The following is a 26,170-nucleotide window of genomic DNA, read 5'->3' as shown; positions in this document are numbered from 1 at the left end:
AGACAGTGGAGAATTAAAATACGACACGCTGACTGAACCAAAAAACAAAGAGACAGGAAAAACCTCCACCATTGAAATTTTTTCCAGTATATTGCTGAGATATACACATTTGAATTAGTTAAATGGGACTGAACCATGTTAAATTTAAATTGCTGCCAAATCTGTAATCTGGATTAGATCATCATGAAACTAAATCTGATGGTAGAGTGTCTGATCTGGCATACACATACAAAACTCTGTTAAAATCCAATGAGATTTGACAGAGATATAATTTCTTTTTACAGTTTTCTCCTATGTAAGTGATGGGTATTTGTGACATGTGACATTATCAGTGATAGTAGATTATTACCAAAACATTATGAGAACCAAAAACCAAAAATTAAGCTTGAAACAGTAGGACAAACAGAAATGAAGATATACTGATAAAGTAAAATGGACTAAAACTAAATGTTAAAGGGGACACACTAAAATGACAGAACAACAAGCATTATAGACATAATAGATACGTAATAAGAAATATTGTAAAATAGATGAAATCCAATTATGAGCATGCAGACTGAAGGGTGTAAGAAATAAAATGATGTGTCAAATAATAAACAAAGTAAACCTGTTGTTTAAGTAAATAAAGCTTTTTTTAACAGCCAGGTTAAAGAGGATGATCTTAAATTATTGGGATTCATGTTACATGTCCAAATCAGTGTCCACTGTCTTTCTCAAACTGCCTCCCTTTCTTAATCTCACATTCACTTGTTATTATTTCAAAAGTCAAAAGTAACTTTACCAAAATCTCTTGGTTTTTTTCCCCCCGTTTCCTCTTTTCACAACAAACCCACAACTCAGCGCCTCACAAAACCCCATTACTCTTCTCTCCCCTCGACAAATTTAACATCCTCTTGTCTCTCGTGCTTTTCCCTTTCTGAATGTAAATGATCATCCCGCTGTAACCCCCGGGAGATAACGACAGAGAACGAAAATGTTCCCCCTTCAATTTTCAAGAGCAAGTGATGCTGCAGCATGTGACTCATTACCATGTCACTTCAGTGGCGGCAGGAAAAAAAAAAAAAAAAAAACCCACGGGAATGCTAATTTAATACTCACAGTAAACATGAGCTGGCATCCTCCCAGTATGTAATCCAGAAAGGTGTAGTCTCTTGTAATCTGGAGGACGAGAGAGTCAGTGGGGTAAAGTTAGGAAAACGAGGAGGATGAGCCACAAAAAACGTAATAAAAAGCGTTTTTTTATTTGATATTATTAACATAATAACAAAAAAAAAACTTTCTATCTGATTAATTGATTTTAACAGCCCAGATTTAAACAAACTAAACAATAATAAAAAACATTACAAATCTATTTTAAAATCAAGTATTACATTACAACTTATTATCTTGTTTGAACACAATCTCCACTCCAATTACAATGAATATTTACCACACTTCTTTACTGTCATTAGTCTAATCCCTGCCGGCAGCCAACAAATATAATTACTGTATTAGCGTTTTGTGCATTTTGTGCTGTGTGTGTGTGTGTGTAAATAAATGTGTTATGTCCTGCATCAGGGGGGAAAAGGGGAGAAGGACTAGAATCAATTATGAAAGCTTGTCATTACACAAACACACACACGCAGGTTTACACAGCTAATCTTCTCAGGACACTGTATTGATTTCCATTCATGTGAACAGCCAAACAAAGTGTTATCCCTAACCTTAACTATAACCAGTTAACGACTAACTCTAACCTTAACCTAACCACAATTATTATTATTAAAAATATTCACCCTAAACTTAGCCAGTTCCTCAGAAATCAGGTTTTGCCTCCTCAGGACTAGGTTTTGGTGAACAGGACAGCACGCACAGCTATACTGACTCAATATCGCAGCTTTATACGTCTTCTGTGCGTCACACTGTTCCACTTATTTAGAAGTTATAAAGACACAATTATAAGTGTGTCAGCTGATCAAAATCAAATGCTGCACTGAGTGGATTATGAGGTGACAAAAGGACAAGCATGAAGGTTTACGGAATGTATTATCTTCCCGTTTTTTTTTTTGTTTTTTTTTAATACTAAAATATATAAAGCAATTTAAAAAAGCCCATTAAAAGGTCTAGTGTGTAAGAATTTGTAACATCTAAATGTTGTTGTAAACAGAGGACTTCTGTTCTTGGCCTTCTGGCCAAGACAGCAGCCCCCATAAATCGAGGCCCTATAAAATGCTTATTTTACAGGCTATAAAACACAAACCATATTTATTTATATCTATATATGTATATATATATATATATATATATATAGTATATTCAAATTCTCCTGATTAACCCTCCTGAATATTACACACTGGACTTTAAAAAGACTGGAAAGCCATCAAACATCATCATTCATCAAAGCAACAGCGACAGCACCTCCGGCAAAAAGTTACATATGAAGAACCCAGCAGGAGCTTTGTCTTGGTCAGATGTGATAATGAGCCTCGACGTGAGATTCTCAGGCTGTAGCCTCACATTAGCTCACTCTGATTATTTCATTTTGGGGAATTTTCACAAAGAGCCGAGAAGGAAAAAGCAAGATTTTTGGACAACTGCTTTGTCACGCAGATGAAAATTGAATATTAAAAAAAAGAAAATATGTAGACTGCAGTTCCCGGCTGGAAGCAGCTCTACAGTTCTGAACTCAATGAGCAATAACTCCCCATCTGTGCAGTTTTTATCCTCACACACATTTAAAAAAAAAGAAAAAAGATTCTGGTGTATGTTTACTTCTCATGGTTTAAATCAACCTCCATAAGCAGCTGTTTCTCAGCAGCTGAAGGGAAGTAAATGAGTTGGTTAAGAAGTACCTATAAACACAAGTCCAGTGTTGCTTTGATTCAGTAATCAACACAATGTTTTAGACAAAAATAACAAGGGATTATTATTTTTAAATAATTAAAACAAAACATTCTACTCTGACTTTTCAGCTTCATGTTCTGGTTTCTCTGCTTCATATAATCATTAAATCATTAAAACTAAATACTTGAGAACATCATTTCCAGGTTTGCTCGATAATGAAAATAATCGTTAGTTGCCGCTCTAATTAACTTGGTATGGTTCAATGAAATGGGATTAATGTAGGCCAACAGAGATTGACTAAATGTGTTTTTAATAGAGCTGAAACAATTACTCGATTACTAAATGAATCGTCAACTATTTTGATCATCGTTTAATCGGTTTGAAGCTTTTTTCATGATTAAAACAAGATTTCTGAATGCTTTTTATAAATGTCATTTCAGTTTTTATTTATCCTGAAGTCAGTTCTTTGTCTTAAGAGTGGAAACAAACACATGAAAAGCATAAAAGCGTCCAAAGTTACAGGATATACTGTAGAGTGTGTCAACGTCTCAGTGAGTAAATCCATCCTCACCTTACATGACTTGACAATGATGAAGCCAGAGTTTTTATAATTCTTCTTCTTCTTCTGCTTCTTGGGGTTGATGCAGTCAAACTCCACCTGAGGAGAGAACAGAGAGTCACAGGAGAAGAAGAGAAAGACGAGGAGTATCAGTATCAGAAAAGAAGGGAGATGTGTGTGGGGGGGGGAAATAACAGAGATGACAGCAGAGCTGGAAACTGAAGCTGGGAAATGAAGAGATGACAGAGAGAGAGAGACGTGACTTAGATTTGCATGTTTTCCACACGATGCATACATTTACTTCAACACTGACACGAGGTAATTGTGTCAAAAACCAAACAATTAATTATACTTGAATTAAACTGAATTAATCCGAGGATGAAAGACAAATGAAGGCACTGGAATCTTTATCTCATAAAATCTACACTTTTTCGATAGCACTGTGTTTGATCACAACAGACACGGTCTCGCATGGAGATTTAGTCAGATGGTGATTCATATGACAGGTAACTCTAAATGCCTTGTCGTGTTCCCGAGGCTCAGCTAATGGCTGTTTTACATCTCAAAAGCACCTCTCATTTTCTCATCCTTCCTTACACACACACACACACACACACACTGTCTCTCAGCCTCCATCCCCCCCTTCTCTCCATCCTGCCTCTGTCGTTCTATCTTCTTCTTTTCTCCATCTTTCTCTCCTCGTGCTTGTTATTTTGTGTAACCCCCCCGAACATCATTACCACAAACGAGGAGACTCTGTAGGAGAAGTCATGAGGGCTGCTTTGGCACATGAACACATGCAGTTTCACAGATGAACACATGCACAGATGCACGTGTTAACGCTCTCCGTCTCTCTCACACACACACGTTCTTGTACAGCATTCGTAGTGAGGAAACCCATACATATACAGTGCTACACACACACACACACACACGTGTTAGACCAAAAATGAGAAAACAAATTTTTGAAAACTAAAAATGTTATTATTATTTTTTTTTCACCTTTTTATTCCTCAAATTTGTGAGCCGGCGAAATTAATCAATCACTAAAATGAATGTTTCTGTTCAGGAATGCACATAAATAACATGTAATTTGACATAAAATAATAATGTGCTTTTCTATTTCTCCTGTTTTTTTGTAATATTGTAAATTTGAAAAATCATGGATAACAATAAGCATTATATTCTAGCATTAAAAATATAATTTCAGTTAAAGAGCTTCAACTGTACATAATGATTTTTACATGATGATAATTACCAAATGTGTTAAGCACTGTGCATCAATCAGATATAATACATTTCCTAGTCCCTTACCTTAACCTTTACCATGACAACGCCCAACACAACTCCAACACTAAGACCAAGTCTTCACACGTAGGAGTTGCAAGGACCACATAGACTTGAATCACAATTCGTTCTCATAGTCTACTACAGACAGGCTCACCAAAAACTGGAACTGTACAAACGTTGATTTCTCCTGCAACACTTGGAAGGTTAGGTCAGAGTTTGTAGTAAACGCGTTTCAACAGGTCAGGATCGTGGGGGGTGAATTCATGTGAGGGATTTTTCCTTGGCACAACAATCTCAACAACTCAACAAACCAGTTGTGTTCATATTGGGACCATGGTGATTTTTTTTCAGCTGAAACCAAAACCGTGTCTTACCTCCACTGAGTTCTGGGCTTCACTCATCTTGGTAACTGTGGTTTGAAACTCTCCGATGAAGTCGTGGCCTCCGTCGTTGTCGTAGTCATAACATAGGACCTGTCGTTATTTAGAGCACATCGCAGTATGGCATTATATTTTTGGTGATTTAACAACCACCTCCATATTGTCACGGGTTAAAAAGTGATGATTTGAAGTAGATATATTGGAGAAAACTTGACTTATTTGAACACAACATTTGTACATGTTCGTGGTCATAAACCAGAACTGGATAATGGAACATGATAAAAGGTGCAGTGTGTATAATTTAGGAAGGTTTATCGACAGTAACCAAGCATATAATTGCTTTAAAATAAAAACAGGGTCCCCACACCTTGGATGTCATCAAATTCAAGGACTTTTCAATAATCCCCTTAAAATTCAAGGACCAAATGTGTTGACACAGCCCAAGATGGGAGGGCAACTTGTAAGAGCTGCTTCACCCATGATGGCGTCCACTTTTATTGATTTGCAGCACGCTCTGAAGTGATTGTCCTTGGGATCTTGGTCAAAATCAGTCTTTGTCATTTTCTTTGAGATCTTGGATTTTCTCAGACATCACATCGTCATTTGCTCTCTCTTGCTTAACGTTACTCGCTTGCTGCTCTGCATGGAATCTCACGTCAAGGACAGAGAGAGACAGTGGACAGTGTCCACAACACTGCTGTGTTCTACATACATCAAGTAATGCAGGGTATGAAACAGTAGTGGCGTTTACCTGACATTTACCTAAATATCAAATTAACTTCTTTCTTGCACAAAATTCAAGCGCTTTTAACGACCCATGTCTATTTAGGGCAATTTTCAAGGATTTCAAGGACCTGTGGGAACCATGTAAAATCAGGATCAAGTGTATTTTCTTTTAGTCGGAGCCGCTTTTGCTTCTTTCCTAATGACTTACCTTGATGTTTCTGTCCACATCTCCGTTGCAGAGAGAAATGAGAGGCACAGTAAAAGATTTCCACGCTGGGTCTAAAGTGTTCTTTATGACCTGGAGTCACAGACACAGAAACAAGCAAGTTATTATTAAGTCACTCAGAAACAGATATGTGGTGCAGCTGCAGAATTACCTCAGCATCTGTAATTGCCTTCTGTTCTTACACTTACACTGCATGACCCTGTGTAATACATGCCTTCACTAAAAAAAGACAAGCTTGCGACAGTGATAAATGAAGGTGCCGTTAATCCCCCACCCGTGACTCACCTCTGTCCTGTGCACCAGCATCCATTTACCATCTTCTCCCTGTTTATGAAACTCCAAGTAGGGGTCTGACTTCCCAAAGAAGTCCTGCGCAGAAGAGGAAACAAGATGAGCACTCATATTCCATAACAAGCTGATCAAGGGTGCAGATCAGGGGGGATGGGGTGAGCTGCTCACCTTTTTGTCCAGTTTACGTCCACTCAGTGTCAACGTGATGATTCTGTTGTCAGACAGCTCCTGAGTTGTTATCTACAGTAACACAGATAGCGCCATAAAATAGCTGCAAACAAAAATACACAGCAACAGACGTGGCAACAACCTCACTCCACTGTCATCATCATCATCACCACCATAAAATACTGCAACCATGCCATTAAACATAATCCATGTGGATTACAACGGCAACCACAGATGACAGGGTGCAGAGAGAAAATCAGGACACAAAGTAAAGCACCTGTACTTACCATGATGGATCCTTTGCCAGCTGGCTTCCCGTTGGCTAAGATCAACGGTCTGTGGAGTTTTTTATTGGACACGATCTAGTGGACAATTAAAAAAATATCTTAGATTTAACCCATTTTAATTTGAAACACACAGGCGTAAAAAAAGAAAAAAAAGGCGTTTTCAGATGAAAACTTGATTTTCCTTTGCAGTTGTTTTAAAGGTGGATTTGGTTCACATCTGATAGTCGGGGCATGGTTAGTAAGAGCCAGTCAGGAAGTGTAAGTGGGTAAATGAATCCCTATTTCCAGCCCAGTAGTATGTAGTATGGATGTAGACTTAGTTTCCCTCTCGTTGAATTTATCAGCAGTTAGTTCCTACATTATCTACAATAATTCCGTACCACTCCAAGCGTGCAAATGAATTCTCCCAGGAAGTCGTGTTCGTAGAGCTGCGTGGCGCACTTGTCCTCGTCGAACATGGCAAATCGAAGCTTCTGGATCTCCTCAAAGTGGTAGTCCACCTGAAACTTCACCCCAAACACCGGATTCAAGTTGTTCACCGCTGTTTCAGTGCGGCCCAGCTAAACCACAAACAGACACGCAGAGAAAGAGAGAGAGAGAGAGATGTTTAAAAGAAAATCACCCATGTAAGAAGGAGGGAGATCATCAATCTAATTAGATTTATTCCCTGGGCACCATGAAGGAATCAACTGTTCAATTCAATTGCTAACTTTATTCCAACAATTTTTGATAAACAATTATTGGGTTTTAAGCGACTTAAATATGAATATGTTCCATTTTCTTTGCTCCTCTATGACAGATAACTCGGTGTTTCCCAATCCCAGTCCTCAAAAACCACTGCCCTGCCTGTTTTAGATGGTGTGTTGAAGCAGGGCCACATATAAAACAGGGGTCCCTGAGGACCAACATTGGGAAACCTGGACGTTAACTGAATATCAGTCATTTGGGTACGTCCTCATTTAGAGTTTGGGGCAACACAGCTCAACACTTTGAATCTGTACATTCAAATTTCCTGACATGCTCCATTTAAAAGTGTATTATAATAATAATAATAATAATGATAAAGCAGATACTTCATTTGTTCACAGTCACAAATACTGATGCAGCAAATGGTGTCACAGCTTCACAAGTCTGCAGTAAAGATGTGATTTTAAACCCCACTGATTTTAGCTTCCCTGCTGTTTGTGGTAAAATATCGTTCTGTATGTGAGTTCTCACTTGTCGTTATGCAGGCTTAGACTGTGTATGTGTGTCCTTAACACGTGCTAAGCCTTGAGGGATTCTGAGTTTAGAGCGAGAAAACAGTATTCTGGTATCTAGAGAATCAATATTTCTATAAGCTTCTCTAATAATAGCTGTAGCTCTGATGGTTTTGTTTTCTTCATTCATGAGATCCCTCCAATCCCTCTTGAGTTCATAGCTATTTCTGCTCTTTTCCTTTCTCTTGGTAATTTTTACCAAAGTCTTTCCCCCCCCCACCACTCCTTTCTCATCACACTCTCTCACACCTCCTGGCTCTCACACCCTTACCCCTCTCCCTCACTCTCTCTCTCTCTCTCTCTCCTTCCTCCCCGACGGACTCAGCTGCTTCTCACACCTCTATCTCGCAATGGAGACGAAGACAGACGGCAAGTGCGACGGAGACAGAGAGAAAGAGAGGGGAAGACGGGTTGACAGAAATCAGAGAAAGAAGGAAAGAGAAAGAGAAACAAAGGGAACAGGAGGGGAGTCCGAGAAAGTGAGAATGCCGAGGACGAGTGCGAGAGCAGAGCAACAGCTAACTGTGGAGAACATCCAAGAAATACGGTTCGGGCCTCATTTCGCCTCCGCCGCCGTCGTTGCCTCACTCCAGGAGCACTAAGCTTTTGTTTCCCTTCCGGTTGCCATAGTAACCATCGGCAATTTCACATCAGAGCCACATGCCCTGCTGACCGACAGCGAGCTACAACCTGAGGCACTCGCCTACACACACACACACACACACACACACATATTCACACACTTGCCCCGTTGACCAGCTGTTCGCTTAAGAGAAGCCTTGAGGCAGCAACCTACACACACACACGCGCACACACACACACACACACAAACTTCAACACGTTCCTCTTCAGCATCTTCAGCTCATGTTCGTTTCTTCCCATAAACCCTGACAATATGGCCATTCAGTTGTTGTACTGTATACTGCTTATAATAAAGCAAGAAACACAACACAAGTGTACTTATGAGCATGATCTTTTTGCAAAGGATCTTTTTTCAATCTCAATTAATTGATTATTTAGGCTTAAAATGTCAGAATATAGATGAAAAATGTTCAAATCCCAAAATGACCACATCCTCAAATGTCTTGTTTTGTCCAAAACCCAAATACATTCAGTTTACCGTCATAAAAGGGGCAAAGAAACCAGAATATATTCACATTAAAAGAAGCTGAAACCATGGATCACTCATCATGGGATGAGCTGAAGGTTCAATACTGGGTCAAAAATCACTCAACGGGAAAATCTGACATGATCCAAAAACACTAAAAAATCCCATAAATACTTTACTAGAGCACGGACAAGTGTACACCGTCCATCGATGTCTTGGGAATGGGAACCAGAATGTAAATGTCAGCCGTGCTGCAATGATCAATTCAGCTGTGTGGACTTATTTCAATATAATTTGAACTTACACATCAGCACAAGCGTGTTTTTTTAACAGCTTTGTAGTGTTAAAAGATATAAAAGATCTGATGCATCAGTCGATCCTAAAGGTCCTGATGTCGCTGTCAGGCACAAAAAGTGGTGTAAAACGCTCCCCGATTAAATTGATCGTCAAGCAACAGCAATGATTTAAAAGGGTGTTATCTGTAAGAAATGAATGATTTGCAGGTTGCCAGCTGTTTGGCAACACGTTACCCAAAACCTCACTAACCCTCTCAAAAACAAGGTCTTCGGTGGAGATGTACAGCTGAAAGGGAAGAGGTTGTGAGGGGATGTTTACCATATATAATGTTTTATCGTCTCTTACACTTTCAGCCTCTGTCTGTTGCTAACGAATGAACATGTATCAATAGGTTATTGGATATGAGTGTGGTCTATGTCGTCGTGTTTAAGAAACTTAATCAATGTTTTCAATTGGTATTGCAGTAACCGTTTTAAATGCTAAAAGGTCCATGTTGTACATACTTAAGAAAAAGCCCCTTTTAAGTAGTCAATTACCAATCAATTGAGTCACTGTGGAAGCTCTAAATCTTGGGTCTAGTGGTTCTCTTCCTTGTTCTCCCAGTTCTTTGGGTTGTGGAACACTGAGGCCATATCCACGTGGAAACGGAACTTTCCCGATGTGATCTTTTAAATTTTTAAAATGTTTACACCACCCTTTTTTCCCAAAATGAGTGTTTTAGGGCTCCCTGTGTTGACAAAAGGCCAATACGACACAAAACCTTTGCAGATTATCTTGCTTGGACGGAGATAAATGACTGTAAATGTAATATTGACGCACTTGCAGCACTCTTCAGAGCCCTTTGAATAGGTCTACATAACCAAACCACATCCTAGTGGGCTCAGCATCACAGGCCTCGTGCCAGATGGACAAGACAATGCGAGTTTGAATCTGACTCACAACACATGCTGCCTGCAAACTCACACAGACAACAACACAATTCTTTCATGTTTTCCTCTGCTGAAGACCCACCACAGTGAAAGTGACCTTGAGAGTCTTCTCTCCGGTCCTCTCTGTATTTCTGTCTCCCTTTTATCATCTTCTCTCCGTGTCCCTGGAGCCGATATGCAGCATGGAGAAACATCTGAAACGGGGTCGACTGCCGATGAGCCGAACACGAATGTATCATCTCTCTGTTTTTGCATAATGTGCCATTTTCATCCTCCATTTCTCTCCATTTCCACTTCTTTCACAAAGACAAAACACCTCTTCCTTCTCACCTCACCTGTGAAGGTTTTCAGTCATCCAGGTCATAGTCATCTTCAGTATTTTGCTGAAGACAACTGGACTTGCTTGAGTGAAGTTGAAGACGTTTCACCACCTTGTCTGAAGAGGCTTCTTCAGTTCATAAATGAAGAAATTCAAAACTTCTTCTGAGAAGCAGTTCTTGTCCTCCTTCTGCCAAGTCCTCCTGAACTGATGGAGCCTCTTGGATGAGAGGTCAAGCAAGTCTAGATGCCTACAGCTAACTCTATAGATTATTCTTCTCACCCTTCCCCTCTCTTCCTCCACCACCTCCATCTTCCATTTATCAAAATCCGTTCTTACCTCCACCCAGTTTCCATCCACTTCATGGAAAAGAACACAGAACGGGTCCGACTTGGAGGCTACGTCTCGGTCCAGGAGGTTGGTTGCGGTGACGGACATCTCCACCCGAGTGATGCAGTGCTGAGGTCCGACACTGCGTGTCTGGCCGTCGGCGCCTGAGCCGAGAGTGTAGGCCATGATCTGAGGTCAGAACTAATCACCCTGAAATAAACAAGGCAGAGAAGTCACTTTCATAAGTTTCATACATACCCACGCATCATCCCACACTGGCTGACCACTTGTAAACTTAAGAAAACTTTGAACAGTGCTGGTAGTTTAATCTGGTAAAATGTAAACTCCACAAGCACAATACAAATAATGTCTTTTTGCAGCCAAAACAATTGTGTGAGAGTGTATATTACTGACATAAACCATACAATCCTATTTAGCACAAAGCACAAACAACAACTTACAGTTATGTGTGACAAAAAAAACCACACATTTAAATCACTTGGAACCATGTCATTTTTAAGTTTTTGCTTGAAAGATCATGTACATTTTTCTCCACTGAATTAAATCTGCATCTGCCTGAATTCACTATATCTCAAGAATATGTTTTACTGGAAACTGAAGTTTGTGCCTCGTTACAAACTGCTCACTCTCCTGCACCAAAATCAGTGATTTTACATCTCCAGTACAGAGTTGTTGTTGATACACTGCTGCTTCTATCAGTTGACTTCAAATGTGTTATTTTGTGACTTTGGATTTTCAAATAACTTAATTCAGATCTACCTCACTGACACAAACTAACCTGTTACACCATGAGCTAAAAACACAGATTTTTCTTCTATATGGACTTTGGTGTAGGGAGAGTGAGCAGTTTACAACTTTGTGACAAGAGCAGCAAACATATTCTCAAATTTAAGAATCAAGCAGGTGTATATTTCTTTAGTACCTCAAACATTTACAAATGAAATGCTCAATCCTCAACAAGTCCAAAACCATCAAACAGCTCTTTGAATTTGTAAGGAGTGACAAAAAAGGCCTCAAAAATATTTCACAGTCATGGTTTTGAAACAAAATTGGTCCCCACAACTACAGAGGGACACACAGAGAGACACACACCTAATGTCCAGAGCCCAGATCAAAGCTGGTTGCAGAACCTCCAAAATGATGAAACCTCAATGCCGGGGTGAAAAGGAAGTAAAGAGCAAACCCCGCCCCCAAACATGTATCTTAAAACACTAACAAAACCTGCCTGGCGTCCCCTCTCAGTGTATAACTCACAGTAAATCATGTTCTGAAAGCATTGAGGACGAATCACAAACCCACCAGCAGCTTGTGTCCATGCAGGTTTGCTTCTCAGAGTGGCGCGCGCTGAAAACGATGCTGTCTGTTGCTAAGATACTAATGTGTCATAAGCAGCGTGCTTCTCCCGTTCTGCTGCTGCTCTGATGTCACACTGGTAGTAGTGGTGGTGCTGCGCTGAAAATACCAGTGCAATACATTCATTCATTTACTCAACCATTCATAGGCGCTGAAAAAGCTGCTGTGTGACTGGATGAATTCCTGTTTACTTATTCTGCCACTTGAGTGCAAAATAAACAGCAGTTTGAATGATGAGTGAACGGATTAAAAAAAAAAAAATGCTGTACAGTACGTGCTCATAACAATGAGAGGACAATAAGTATCATGTGTAAGTGAGTCTAACACAAACAGACGCTACTTATGCAAATCGTACTCGATGCTGTAATGCAATGAAGGGCAGATGGTAAAGAAAAATATCCTGGAGAAAATGTCTACTATCAATGTTTTCAACAAGAGGCTGGCATTATGAATGTCTCTTGTCATGATTATCTTGACCCAAATAATTGTCCTCATTTTAAAAACATGCTTTCATTTACAGTCGTCTTAAATGTCAGTGGGTTCAACCTTTTGTCTGTACCTCCATTTGGTTTAGAGAAAGTGCCACTATATTCAAATAATATAACAATAATATCATGAATCACACTTATTTTTGTCAGCGTTGTACTATTGGCTGTCAAGCTTTAAAACTTTAATGCGATACTTAAAAGATCTTTTTTTCCAAACTAGCCTGATGTTCTTGTTTTGTCCACAAACCAAAACACTGGGAGTTCTAATGATTTCTTTGTTATATGGAGCAAAGAATCCAGAAAAACCCTTCAACCAATTAATTGTTTATCAAAAGAGTTCACAATTAATTTAGTAATCGATTAATAATGGATGAATCGAGTAACTGTTTCAGCCCTAGAAGTTATTCTTATAAAATTTAGGGGCTAGCATTAAGTTATGGGTTTCTAATTTCCGCACTCAATCCGAACTTTTGTACGTGCTTTTGCTGCATTCCATTTGTAGTCGGACCTTGGAATTTCCAACTCAGAAACTCGGAGCAACCTCCCCATACAAACACTGCTTCTTTTGCCATTAATAGCACTGTTTTGTTGTTTTTGTTCCACAGTAAATCAGTCCTGCATAGTACTATTTATTTGTGATGTTGCTACGCTGTTTGCTAACATATCCCCAATGTTAGCATCAATGTTTTTTACAGAGTTTTGACGTTAATGGAGGTTCCAGGTAAAAATCAGGTTTTGACAGATGTTTGGACCTTTAATCTCTAAAGAATAAATGATTTAAACGCATTTCTTGTTGTTTGAATATTGCAATTATATTGTGAATGACAGGAAATGTTCCCATGCCATGTTATAAATACTGACCCTGCTGTGCATCAGTCACACCTGAGACATGTCCCTGCAGGACAGGACGGTGCTAATAACACAGTGAACTCATCATGCAGACAGTCATTAAGTCAAATGACATATTCTGGCTGCCACATTCAACCAAAACTCGCAGAGACATAAACAACAATCAGTTGTTAACTTTAATTAAACGTGGAATTGCTCTAAAAAAAAACAGAAACTGCCTCTTTACTGTCAAAATTCACCGTGCAGATACGGTGTTTGTCTGAAAATGCTGTACCTCCAACATCCTTCCTCTATACGTCTACACGGCATTTTACCGTGTCATTTAATGGACTGACAAGTAAACGCAGTTAGTCAGTGTCTCTTTAACAGTTACATTTCTGCTTGTAACTATCACACAAACAAACAACAACATTAGTCTCACACTCACCTCAGTCAAACGACGTCCAACTTCTCACCAGCTGACACTTTCTTCTTACCGCGCGCGCACACACACACACGTTAATTCCCGTTAAAACAAATAATTAAGAAAATTCGAACAAACACTTTGTTAAAAAAAAAAAAAATCCATAAAAAAATTAAACCGTCGTTGCCATTTTCCCTGGAAGAAGCAACAGCGTGAACATCCTCACCCTCGTCCTTCTAACGTGTAAAATGAATGAAGCAACCTGCGTCAAGTTAGCAGCACTAGCTTAACAAGACCGGACGTGCTGCGAGATTACCTGCAAAATAAAAGCGTCACTGCCAAAGCACTTCCGTTTAAGTTTATTTGTCAAAAACAACTAGTTGTGTGTATTATTGTATTTATTTGTGTTCTGTTTTGTTTTTAAAAAATCAAAGTATTTTATTTGCTATTATTTCCTTTTGTGTTTTTTTTTTTATTGATTTGTGATTTTTTTTTTTTACACATTAATTGTGTTTTGAATTGTGTGACATTGGTTGTCGTCTTTGTGTATTTAGTTTAGGCATACAACTGCAGCATAAATACATGTATTATTATCATTATTGTATCTAAGTATCTATTTGACATGTTGTTCCCATGGCACTCTCTTGTGGTTAAGATAGGTACATCAACTTAAGTCTCCCTCCATCTCTCTTTGTGTGTGTGAGTGTGACCTACTGAACATGTCAATGAATTGGTAATATTAACTCAGTTACACACATTAACAATGTAAGGGAGCACATAGTGTCCTAATTTGCGCACAGTGAACATGTTATTAATTGTAAATTGTACTTTTCATGTTATGTTTTCTTATCACTTTAAATATTTTTTTCTTCTGATTATAGAAAATTATTAATAACACAATATAACCTGTATATGTCACATTCCCAACAGCTATCAGTTAAAAATTACAGAACAATTTATTTTGAAACCACTAAATATAGTCTAAATACTCAACAAAATATTGATCACAGCTGAGATTAAAATCATGTGTCGCTGCACCGCCTCTTTTCACCTCAAGAGGACACCAGATAGAAATAAATGAGAGTTCAGTGACTGCATTTGGACAGCAATGTTCCCAGCTGTCATATCAGCAGCTGTCACCACACACACACACACACACACACACACACACACACACACACACACACACACAGTCTGTTAAAGGACATTACAAACATTCCTTGTGGTCGTTTTAGCTGCATTTGGACTCTGCCAACATATTCAAGTGAAACATGTGCTGTGTTGTGACATAAGAGACGGACAGGAAATTAAACACACTGCAAATAAAAGGCCAAAATATTTTTTTAATCTTCATTTCATTGCGAGTCAAAATGAAACAGAAGTGATTCATCACACGAGAACTCAAAACTCAACCTGAAAGCAAACGTCAACATAAGAAAAATCTTGTGCCAGTTCATATGAAACCTCTGCAGAGCGGATCATAGAAATGAATAAAATGGAAACAACAAAGAGGAATGGGAAAAGGAGAAGGTGAACTCATTTCAGAAATGAGAGGATCAATATAACACCAGAGAGTTATAAACTGCCATTTCATAATAAATAACAAAAAAAATAAAAGGTCAAATAATATTATGCAAAATAAATACACAATTTTGGAACAGAGACCGTTAAAGAGCAGATGACAGAGGAGGAGTAGAAGGAGCATCCCTTTCAACTCTTTCTTTACTGTCATTTCATGAATTATTATCGTGTTTTCACGAATGTGGCCTCTGATAATTGTAAACACCATCATAGTGCAATCTGCTAACATCATAGTGCAAACGTCTTCACAGGAACTCTTCAGTGTACATTACTGATAAAAAACAACAAGTGCTTCTGCACGTTTTAAATTAATTACTCATTAGATAAAATAAAGCCACACATTGTGAGTCACATTTGTGTGACTTACTCTATGTGAATGACCTGACAAGCGCAAGATGTGATGTTTTTTTACAAAATAAAACATCAACGTAACGTTACAATCAGTTGATTCTCAGTTTACGGAAACTAGAGACAAGTCAATGCATAGTTAATACTGAAATTAAAAGATGCATAAATTCTACCACATAGTGGTCTTTTTCAACAATTATTCCATTCAATACCAGCAGCTGCCACATTCTTCCTACTTCTTCCCGTTTCATCACGTTTCAAGCTTCATGATGAATGACGATCTGCAGGGTGACACTTATTTTGGCAAAAAGTAAAACAGTACTGTCAGCAGTGGTTTCACCTCCGCAGACAAGTAGGATGCTGCTCCAAATTCCACAATGTCCATCACACACACACACACACACACACACACGGTGAAAGCATCAGCATCCAGTGGAGGAGAAATTCAGTCTCTTGTCTTTCAGGCTCAGCATGTGGGCTTCACTGGGTGAGACCTTGTTCCTCCAGAGCCTAACAAAAACACATTATTATCTACTGTATATGGAGCTGATTTAAGTAAAATTATATTCAAGTGAAAGCTCACTCTCCTGCACCAAACTCAGCATGTTTAGCTCACGGAGACACAGGAGAGGATGGTTTAATGCTGGCTCATTTGGTGCGTTTGTGTCACTTTAGCACATCGGAATAAACAGATTTCAAAAAGCCAAATCCCAAGATAACATAATTGAACTTACTGATGGAGGCAGCAGTGGATTTACAACCCCTGTGTGCTGTGATGTAAAATTGCTGATTTTCTCTATGGACTTTGGTGCGAGGAAATACACTTTTGTTTTCAATGGAAAAAGGCTGTCTAACATTTTTTTTATCATTGGGTGAACCTTTTGTTAAGTGGCTTAAATCTGTGTTTTTTCTTCTTTTGTCTGTTCCAGTAGCCATGTTATCAGGCGTAAATGTTGGAGACATTTCAGCAGTATCTCATACAACCACACTTGAACTATCCCTTTAATAAAGCATCATTTACAGGTGCCGCTATGGGCCAAATCTTTTTTACCTGATAATCTGAAGAGCAGGACACGACTGTAAGACTCGAAGCAAGGCCTCCACTCCAGAAACAGTCACACAGTTGGACTCCAGACTAGGACACACAAACACATACACATATCGTGTAGTAGTGACTCAGCAAAATAACATATATAGCAACACACTTTGTTTCTGATGTGAAAATCCAGAGAATGACTTGTAATAACAATACAATAGTGTTCTAATAACACAATAATAATACAGTGATAATATGTTTTTTTCATTCATTCATCCTGAAGAACAATGAAAATGCAAAAATAGAAATAATATAAAATAAAAACTGAAAACAAATGTGATTCAGCAAACTCACTCAATTCTGGTCATTTTCAGACAAAAGGGCAAAACTCTGGCCAGTTCCAGCACCACGTCATCGCCACAGTTATTCCATCCCAGACTGAGGAGAGAGGGAGAAAATGAGAGGGACGGAGAGGAGATACTATACTATGTACTATTAGATTTAATTAATTAGTAGATTTCTATTTTGTAAAAGCAAGAATATAGAAAACTACAGTGATTGGTCAAAGTTGCAGAGCTTGGGCAGAAATGCAAGGCTTGCGCGGTGGAAAAGGGTCAGATGTGATCAATATGTCAAGTTTTGTGATATATCGCTCGATCTTTGTGGATTTAAAGTGCACAGTGAACTCTGACAGGTTCATTTTTTTGCAAAAGCTTTTCCTGCCAACATGGTGGTGTAAACAAACAAAATAAATAATAAAAAATAAATCAAACCCCAGTTAACCAAATTGCTTACAGCCCTATTTGGGCTCTTACCTCACTTCCTGTAAGAGAGGACAGTGTCTGAGGCTGGCAGCTACGGGGCAAAGCTCCGGAGTCCCGACAGAGGTCAAACTAAAAGTGCAGAACAAGACAGAGAAACAAATAATGATAATTAGTTTGTAAATAATAAGTGTCGTGACTCCTGCGACAATAACACGAGTCTTACTGAATCTTGGTGAGGTTCTTCATGCACAGGATTGCTTTGGACAGACTCACTGACCCTTCACTTCCAATAACATTCAATGAAATACTAAAAAAGACACATATAGGAGTAAAAAAAACAGAATCCTCAGGATATTTATGACTAAGACAATAAGATTCAATGATTTTGAGTGTGTGTGTGTGTGTGTGTGTGTCTTACTCTAACACAGTGATGTGTGTCAACAATGGAAGAACAAGGGTCATCCTGGCAGCAGTGAGGTCACCAATACGGTTGCTACCCAGACTGGACAACAAAGAGCAGCTTTAATATGACACAACCTAGATGATACTACAGTACATGGCAGCAAGATATATAAAGATCCTCACTAGAGCTCTTGCAGATGACTGCAGCCGATCAAAGCCTCCAGCAGTCTGTCTCCCGATTGGTCGTCAATAAGGTTCTCTGCGAGCCTGGAGAGTGGACGGACAAATGAAATACTGTAAATAATACTGTAAATACTTTATCTTCTATCAATCCTTTATATTCCTATTATGATACTTTGTTGGATACTTTAGATCTAGCTTTAGTCAATAAAGTAAAATAATAAAACATTGATATACTTTAAGTTCTTAGCCAAACCAAAACTACAACAAGGAACAATGTACATTTATCTCAGTTCAAGCAGTTGTATGTTTATGTGCATATTAATGGTTTTATCTATATGGAACATTATAAATCAAGAAAATATAGTAATACTGGTGGATAAGGGTAAGATAAAAAAAGTGAAAATAAAGTGAATAATAGATAAATAAATAATAATAACGTAAGGGCAGAATCAGACACCACAGAGCAGCAGAGAGAGTGCAGTGGTCTCTAAGAAGAACTGGGATTCTTACTGTATTCCACTACGTGTTACTGCAGTCTTTGAGACTACCACTAGGTGGCGCCGCTGCAGGACAGCATGTAAAGACGACTGTAAGTGTCTCAGGCAGGAACCTCCTGGTGCTGTCAGTCTCTCTGCTGCTGAACCTGCTGTCTCACGGGAACAGCTGGTCCCAGTCAAGGCGGAAGCTACAGCCCAGTAAAAATAGTCTGTGTAATTTGACTTTTAACCGGACACCGGGAGGATCAAGCAAATGCCAGGACAATCATTTATGGAAACAATTTGACTTGAGTTAAGACCAGTAATGACAAAGCTGGGACATGGCTGTTAGAGCTGTTTCCCACAGCGTCAGCACAATCCTCCGTCTCACAAGGTCAACAACTCATGAATCTAGATGTGGATCAGCTTATGCTGTTCATGCTGCTCACAGTAAACAGACTAAAGCGGCCAAAACACATAACCTCCCTGATGTAAGTGAGTGACAGTGACAATATAGTGATCATTTTGGGACGGGGAAGTAATATTAACATGATACTAAGACCGTCGTGTTATTTCTACACTAATTACTAAGGTATAGCTTGGTAATAAAACTATGGGAAATCCAATCCAAATCCAACTTTATCTATAAAGCACTTTAAAAACAACATGCTGTACATCAGATATAAATAAAACAACATACTGTAGAAAGTATAAAAACAATAAAACAGGTAAAACCGGTTCAAAAGCCATAGAGTAAAAATAGGTTTTACTAATGTGTAATAATAATAATTATGGTAATTATTGAGTTCATAGTCGGCCGCTTATTCGAGTTATTCCCCAGGAGAATAAGATGGAGCTGCAATATTATTTCTTACCAATTTCAAACTACAATTATTACCATCGTATTGCCATGCTGTTACTGTACTTTAACTAAAAGTGTTAGCAATATTTTAATAAAGTGTACCAGAAACACTTTGATTTTCAGAGAACAAATGAATATCCGGATATCCACAGCGACCTTTCCTACCTGATCTTCCTGAGCTCCGTCCAGCAGGGCAGGAGTCTGCTGCTCAGCTGCTCTACACCTCTGTCTGACATCCTCCATCCGTCCAACCTGAATCCAACAGACATCAAACATCGCTCAGGACGACATTTATTCATATGTCCTACATGTCAAGTCTACTCTTGTACATCATATGCCGTGTAGTATACATTATATTCTAATTTCACTCTGTTCACAGTGTACTTTTATTTAACCAGAAAGTCCCTTGAGAAAGAAAATCTCCACGCAAGAGAGCTTATGACGTTTATGTATTTGATTGCGACTGATCAAAGGTCACGGCCACTCCTACTGATTCTGAGTATGGGATGTTTTTATTTGTACCTGCAGTGATTAATGCTTACTTTTTTAAGTAAGCATCAAATCCACAACCTTTGAGCTGAAGGACGACTCACTCCACCACTGAGCTACCGTCAACCCCCAAGAACTATGTTTTTTTTTCTTCCATGATGGATTTAAAAGAGGTCGATTAATTTTGATATTAGGTCTCATGACCATCACAAATCTGATTTTCTGTGAGTGAAAAAAACTCACTCAATCTCCTCCAGTCGTGTCAGCCCTTCCATCGAAGCGAGAAGATCCAACGCACCACTTGTCTCTGATGATCCCACGACTGCAGCGATCTTATTTAGCCTGTCAATCACACACACACACACACACACACACACGGTCAGGCATTCTGTTAAACTGCTCACAAAAATCACAAAAGCATGTGACAAGGATTTAATCTTGCAAGCATGATACGTATTTATGCAATGTATAAACAATTTTAGTGTCCTGTTTGTCGGTAAGCGACACTTTGCAACTTCGCACTATGAGCAGACAGGGAATGACAGGGAGGAGGTGGGGGGTGGTGGGGGGGGGGGGTTGGTTTAATCACATAATCGGACCGTATTAAATTTATGTCGAGGTTCATGCCGAGTTGCTGACATGCTGGTATGTCAGCGGTGTGAGCGGCAGAGGCAGTGTGAGAAAACACGTCATAAATAGAGCAGATTATTCGAGAGTCTGGTGCTTCATGTGTGTCAACATTAAAATGATGAATGAAAAGGGACTAGAATAACCTTTGAGAGCCTGAGCCACCGCTCAGTTAAATACTTACTACTTACAACTATGTGAGGAGTTCTATGTCATGGTTTGATCATGTCAGTTTGTTTGCATGAGGTATTGGCACATTTCCACGACACATTCTTCTTTTCCATTAGTGATAATACCTGGTACCTGGTGCCTGGTGCTTCTTTAGTACCTGCTCTGGCGAGGTTCCAAGCGAGCTGAGCTGATACTAAAATGTGACAATGTCACGAGCGCGACGTCCGACACAAGAACAAGAAAAATGCCGCATTTAACGTACAGTTAAAATCCCCAAAAACTTGCATTAATCCCCAACATTTAGCAAAGGAAATGTCTAAAATGTTCTATTTCTATTTAACAGAGGACTCTGGTGAGTTTAGCGACAGCACTGCCGAAAGCTAGCGATTGAGTGCCGAATCACAACCCATTCGGTGGTATTTCAGTTCAGAGACGCAGATGCAGGAAGTACTGAACGAATCTGTGAACACATGTTTTTAATTAACCCATTCTAGTGATTCAGTTACACTGAAAACAAGTGCTTTACAAGTCACTTGTCACTTGTTTGTGTGTGTGTCACGTATAAAACGACGTCACGGCACTCGACTCCCCTCACGTCGAGGAACTATAGTAATGGAAAAGGATGCCGAGCTGTGCCCTAACTGTATAGTGGAAAAGACAGGAGGAAATAACAAGGATTTGAGCCACTTAACAAAAAACATTAAATTCAATCTAGTGAATTAAAGTAATGAGAGTAGTAATCCGAAGAATCCTTGAGAATCTCGTACATGTAGAGCTGGTTTCAGAGTTGAAAAGAAAGATTGTGAGCCTTACTTGAGACTGCGTATAGAGCGGATGTTCCTCAGTGTTTCTGCAAGACACTCCCGGCTCTTTTCATCCAGATGCACAGAGTCCAGACTTTAGGTTCACACACAACACACAGACAGAAGGTTATAATGGAAGCTACTTTCTTTCTCTCTTTCAGCTCCACTCCGATCACATACCTGGAATATACAGTAGAACAGTATTGATCGGTGATATTTGTCTTACCAAAGTTCTTCCAGGTGAACACAGCGTCCCAGCTGCAGTCCTTCAGCGGCCGACCATGAACAATGAGAGAGACTGGAGAAGACAGGTGGTGACATCATTCAACCAACAATTATTTTCACAATTAATCGAGTACTTGTTTGGTCCATAAAATATCAGAAAATGTTGAAACCTGGAAATGAAGACATTCTCAAATGTCTTTGTTTTGTCCACAAACCAAAATGATTCAGTTTTAATGATTTCTTTGTTATATGGAGCAAAGAAATCAGAAAATATTCACATTTAAGAAGCTGAAAAATCTGAAAATCTGTCTCAATAATTGAAAAAATATCACTCAAACCAATGAATCAAGTATGAAAATAGTTGACAATTAATTCACATTATAATCAAATAATCATTGCAGCCCTGTATTACATAATATTATTAAATACTTACTTGAGTGCCCGTAAACGGGGAAATACTGCGGTTATATTCCGAGCCGCTGTGTCACTGATCACATGACCTGACAGACTGAGAGGAACACATTGATCATCATGTTAAACAGGAACAATGCAAATACACAAGTCATACACATATAGAAACAAGGACAACGTGAGGATACACAGACTTTCCAAGCAACAAATATTCTTCTTCTTCTTCTCTATTAATACTGGATACGTGTATAAATCTTAGGTATAAACGTATTTACTATTTTTCAAGCTGCAACTGATTCATTTATTTATTCATTTTCTGTGATCTAAAGGGTGCTGAGGTTGATTTATTTATTTATTAATTTCTCTGAAGAAAATGGAGAACTAGCTATTTAATTAAGACTCTAAATCAGGGGTGTCAAACTCAAATACAGAGTGGGCCAAAATTTAAAACTGAACAAAGCCGTGGGCCAAGGTTGAACAAATTAACCTTTTAATAGGGACCCAAACAAGTTTTGCATTGAATATTGAACAAGCAAGGCTTATATAACTTTATAGTGACATGCAAAATCGAGTTTCAAATAATAATAATAATTAAAAAATACCAATGGCATATCAAATAAAATTTAAATAAAAATGTAATGCACCCTAAATACAGGATAAGCGGTAGATAATGGATGGATAAAAATTTAATGCCTCTTTTCTATTTGCAGCCTTCTGAGGTAAATATAAACTTATAAACTTTTTCCACAGGCTAATAATAAATTTGAAAATAAAATAACAATAATGAATGAATCAAACATTCAAGCCTTGAAGTAGCAAGAGAAAGTGCATGAATAAAACGTTAATTATTGCTAAGTTTGCTACACTGATTTGTTTTAACACTGAATATGGAACAAGCAACGCTTATATAACTTAATAGTGCAAAATCAACTTTCAAAAAACAAACGAAAAAACATCAATGGCATATTAAATAAAATTTAGATAAAAAATTGAATGCCTCTTTTCTATTTGCAGCCTTCTGAGGTAAATATCAACATTAACTTTTTCCACATGCTAATAAATTTGAAAATAAAATAACAATGAATAAATCAACCATTCAGGCCTTTTTACTGCAAAGTTTGCAGTTGGCGGTGCCGCTGTATAATACCGGCGGGCCAGCTCTAATGTTAATTTGATATTGCCTCAAGGGCCAAATGAAATTACACGGCGGGCCAAATTTGGCCCGCGGGCCAGAGTTTGACACCCATGCTCTAAATGAAGGCCACAAGGAGGAATTGAAGCAAATGAACGACGGCACTAGACGGGTAATAAAATGTGTGTGTGTGTGTGTTTGTGTTGCTCACTTGAGACGCTGAACAGCTGCAGACCGAAGCAGAGCCTCCGAGAGTTCCTCCACCACACTCACAGAACACATCTGTTTGGAAACAACACTGACAAAGAGAAGAGCAGACGACTCACATGCTTACATCCAGACAAAAAGTGTAGCAAACACAGTGTGACGAAAAAAAGCTCAAACCTGAGAGAAGTGAGTTTTGGCAACGAGGGCAGGACAGAGCAGAGAGACCGGGTTCCCTCTGTACCCAGGCTGCTGTGGGAAAAACTGGGAATAATCACAAACAAACGTCAGGTTTCTTCCATCCATTGCATACTGCTGCAGGTTGAATACATTCAAACACAAAATAAAGGGGTCCTCACTCCAGCTCAGTCAGTAGAGGACACTTGTGGATGATGTCTGTCAGAGGGGACAGATGACGACCCTCGAGTGCACAGTCCACAAGGCTGAAGGTGAGAGGAGAGCAGGACAGAAACATAATAATAATAATAATAAGAAGAAGAAGAAGAAGAATTCATGTATTCAGATTCAGGCTGGACACTAAAATTACAGTGACAAGTGTAAGTTTTATGTAATTATGTAAACAAATAAATGAAAACCCATTTTTACTCTTTTGACCCAGTATGAGACGTTGGTTTGACCTTTTTGTTACTGTTTTTATTGTATGACCTGTGTATTTGTGTTGTTTTCTACTTTCTACAGTATTTTTTTATTGTTTTATTGTTTGTTTTCAGGTCTCTTAGGTATTATATTTTTCTATATTTTTATTTGTTTTATTTACAGTATCTCTGATGTAAAGCACTTCCGGTCGGTAACGTTCCACTTCACACGAGATGCGTCTAATCTGTTAACATAGGGGTGAACTGGTTCCATCTCTTTATTTTGACATGTTTATAGTTTAGTGGACACATTTATAATGATTCAGTGAAAATATGCAAAGTAAACATCTATTACCTGACTGAAGTCAGTCCTGAGGATTTCATCAGGGACACGTGCAGTGTGCTGCTGTGGACCCTGACAAACAAACACATTTAAAAGTCTTCATAACTACGGACACATAAAGTGTATGTTTACCTTATTTTGGAGAATGTAACAAAATCCAGTGTCAATTTAAATATCTTATTGTGTGTTTTTGCTCGTCTCACCTGATGGTGTGAATGTTGCTGCTGAGCTGGAGACAGCGACACACGAGACCGACAGCTTTTTCACCTCTCATCCAACTCTCCTCAATACTGACGAGGAGGGAGAGAGAGAGAGAGAGAGAGAGAGAGAGAGAGAGAGCGAGAGAGAGCGAGAGAGAGAGAGAGAGAGAGAGAGAGGGAGAGAGAGAGAGAGAGGGAGATAAAGTTTAGTTTAATATTAGCAGTTTAATCAGCAACACAGATCTAAAACACGGTGAACTAGAGGTGGGCTGATATGGGTTTTTGGCCGATATCCTTTCCAATTTCCTCCATTTGATAAATAAACAAATGACATATTATAATCACTTAACTTAAACATTAACCACCACTTTTCATTGTCTCCAATCTACATTTTGTGTCCACACTTCAATGCACTAATGAATTTTGCCATTATGTGCGATGTATTTTTAAAAAAAAGTTTACAAAAAACAATATTGAAAAACATTACCCAGGCCTAGCCCTGTATGTGTGTATGATCAATTACCTAATCAAGATTTAGTTTTTTTAGTCCAGACAATGAAGCAAGACCAACCATAGTTGTTGCAGTAATCAATATCTAGTTAAATAAAAGTGTGGGTTGGGGTTAGTTGGTTAATTCAACTGATTAATTGTTTGTTTAGTGTCATTGTTTCTAACAATAAGACCAGTTTACCACATTTGACAGAGACTCTATCTAAATGTCTCCATCTCACCTGACATGGCATCCTCTCTCACCAACGTTCAACCCTTTCACAAAGTCTTCAGTCCACTCGGGCTGCAGTGAATTGTTCCTGAACCTGAAAATAAAAAGAAATGTACTGTACGTCTATGTTTATGTCTATGAGCAGAGTATGATCAACACTGTCATGAAACAACAGTATATGTTTAGTTTATGGAGTTTTTCACATGAAAACATATGGAAAACATTTCAAAATAGAAGACTTACTGTAGTTTGGTCAGAGTCGGACAGTGAGACACGATCTCTGATAATCTGACCAGATGTTCCTGTTCCAAACCACTCTCTCTGACACTGGTGGAGCGACGGAAAAGATGGAAAAGAACTGAACATTAAATGCAAATAAAAATAAATTCTGCTGTTACTGTACATGCGGTAACTTCCTGTATACTCCATGGATGATACGTTTGATGATTGACCCAGGATTCCAATCCCAAAACGATTGAAAACAGACCCT

The 26,170-nt window shown here is 38.7% G+C and overlaps 2 protein-coding genes across 4 annotated transcripts in view; both read right to left on the bottom strand.

Moving 5' to 3' along the window:
• Positions 1-14,344, bottom strand: part of cpne2 (copine II) — a 36,780-nt gene extending 22,436 nt beyond the window's left edge. For 2 of the 3 annotated variants that reach the window (XR_009241845.1, XM_058645330.1), the window contains exons 1-10: positions 14,131-14,344; positions 11,002-11,202; positions 7,131-7,310; positions 6,751-6,825; positions 6,464-6,535; positions 6,290-6,373; positions 5,987-6,076; positions 5,047-5,145; positions 3,395-3,481; positions 1,099-1,158 (exon numbers count right to left, since the gene is read on the bottom strand). Coding sequence is in view for 2 of the 3 variants with exons in the window: in XM_058645330.1 (XP_058501313.1) it covers positions 1,099-1,158; positions 3,395-3,481; positions 5,047-5,145; positions 5,987-6,076; positions 6,290-6,373; positions 6,464-6,535; positions 6,751-6,825; positions 7,131-7,310; positions 11,002-11,178 (924 nt within the window). In the remaining variant the exon portion in view is untranslated. Of the gene's footprint in view, positions 1-1,098; positions 1,159-3,394; positions 3,482-5,046; positions 5,146-5,986; positions 6,077-6,289; positions 6,374-6,463; positions 6,536-6,750; positions 6,826-7,130; positions 7,311-11,001; positions 11,203-12,312; positions 12,466-14,130 lie in introns of all 3 variants that reach the window. The other variant, XM_058645331.1, reaches the window with a different exon arrangement.
• Positions 14,345-15,440: 1,096 nt separating this feature from the next.
• The window catches only part of nlrc5 (NLR family, CARD domain containing 5), a 33,677-nt gene continuing 22,947 nt past the window's right edge, over positions 15,441-26,170 (bottom strand). Inside the window, exons 36-54 of the mRNA XM_058645339.1 lie at positions 25,924-26,007; positions 25,691-25,774; positions 24,963-25,049; positions 24,772-24,831; positions 24,180-24,263; positions 24,001-24,084; positions 23,828-23,914; positions 22,507-22,581; positions 22,075-22,146; positions 21,859-21,942; positions 20,491-20,589; positions 19,924-20,010; positions 18,421-18,504; positions 18,254-18,337; positions 18,059-18,142; positions 17,887-17,964; positions 17,426-17,509; positions 17,087-17,170; positions 15,441-16,545 (exon numbers count right to left, since the gene is read on the bottom strand). Of these exons, the coding sequence (XP_058501322.1) occupies positions 16,458-16,545; positions 17,087-17,170; positions 17,426-17,509; positions 17,887-17,964; positions 18,059-18,142; positions 18,254-18,337; positions 18,421-18,504; positions 19,924-20,010; positions 20,491-20,589; positions 21,859-21,942; positions 22,075-22,146; positions 22,507-22,581; positions 23,828-23,914; positions 24,001-24,084; positions 24,180-24,263; positions 24,772-24,831; positions 24,963-25,049; positions 25,691-25,774; positions 25,924-26,007 (1,573 nt within the window). The 3' untranslated portion in view covers positions 15,441-16,457. The remainder of the gene's footprint in view (positions 16,546-17,086; positions 17,171-17,425; positions 17,510-17,886; positions 17,965-18,058; positions 18,143-18,253; positions 18,338-18,420; positions 18,505-19,923; positions 20,011-20,490; positions 20,590-21,858; positions 21,943-22,074; positions 22,147-22,506; positions 22,582-23,827; positions 23,915-24,000; positions 24,085-24,179; positions 24,264-24,771; positions 24,832-24,962; positions 25,050-25,690; positions 25,775-25,923; positions 26,008-26,170) is intronic.

This window comes from Solea solea, chromosome 12 (genome assembly GCF_958295425.1).
Source record: "Solea solea chromosome 12, fSolSol10.1, whole genome shotgun sequence".
Taxonomy (NCBI): Eukaryota; Metazoa; Chordata; class Actinopteri; order Pleuronectiformes; family Soleidae; genus Solea; species Solea solea.
The sequence above is the reverse complement of the archived record's forward strand: the minus strand, read 5'-3'. Positions and strand labels throughout refer to the sequence as shown.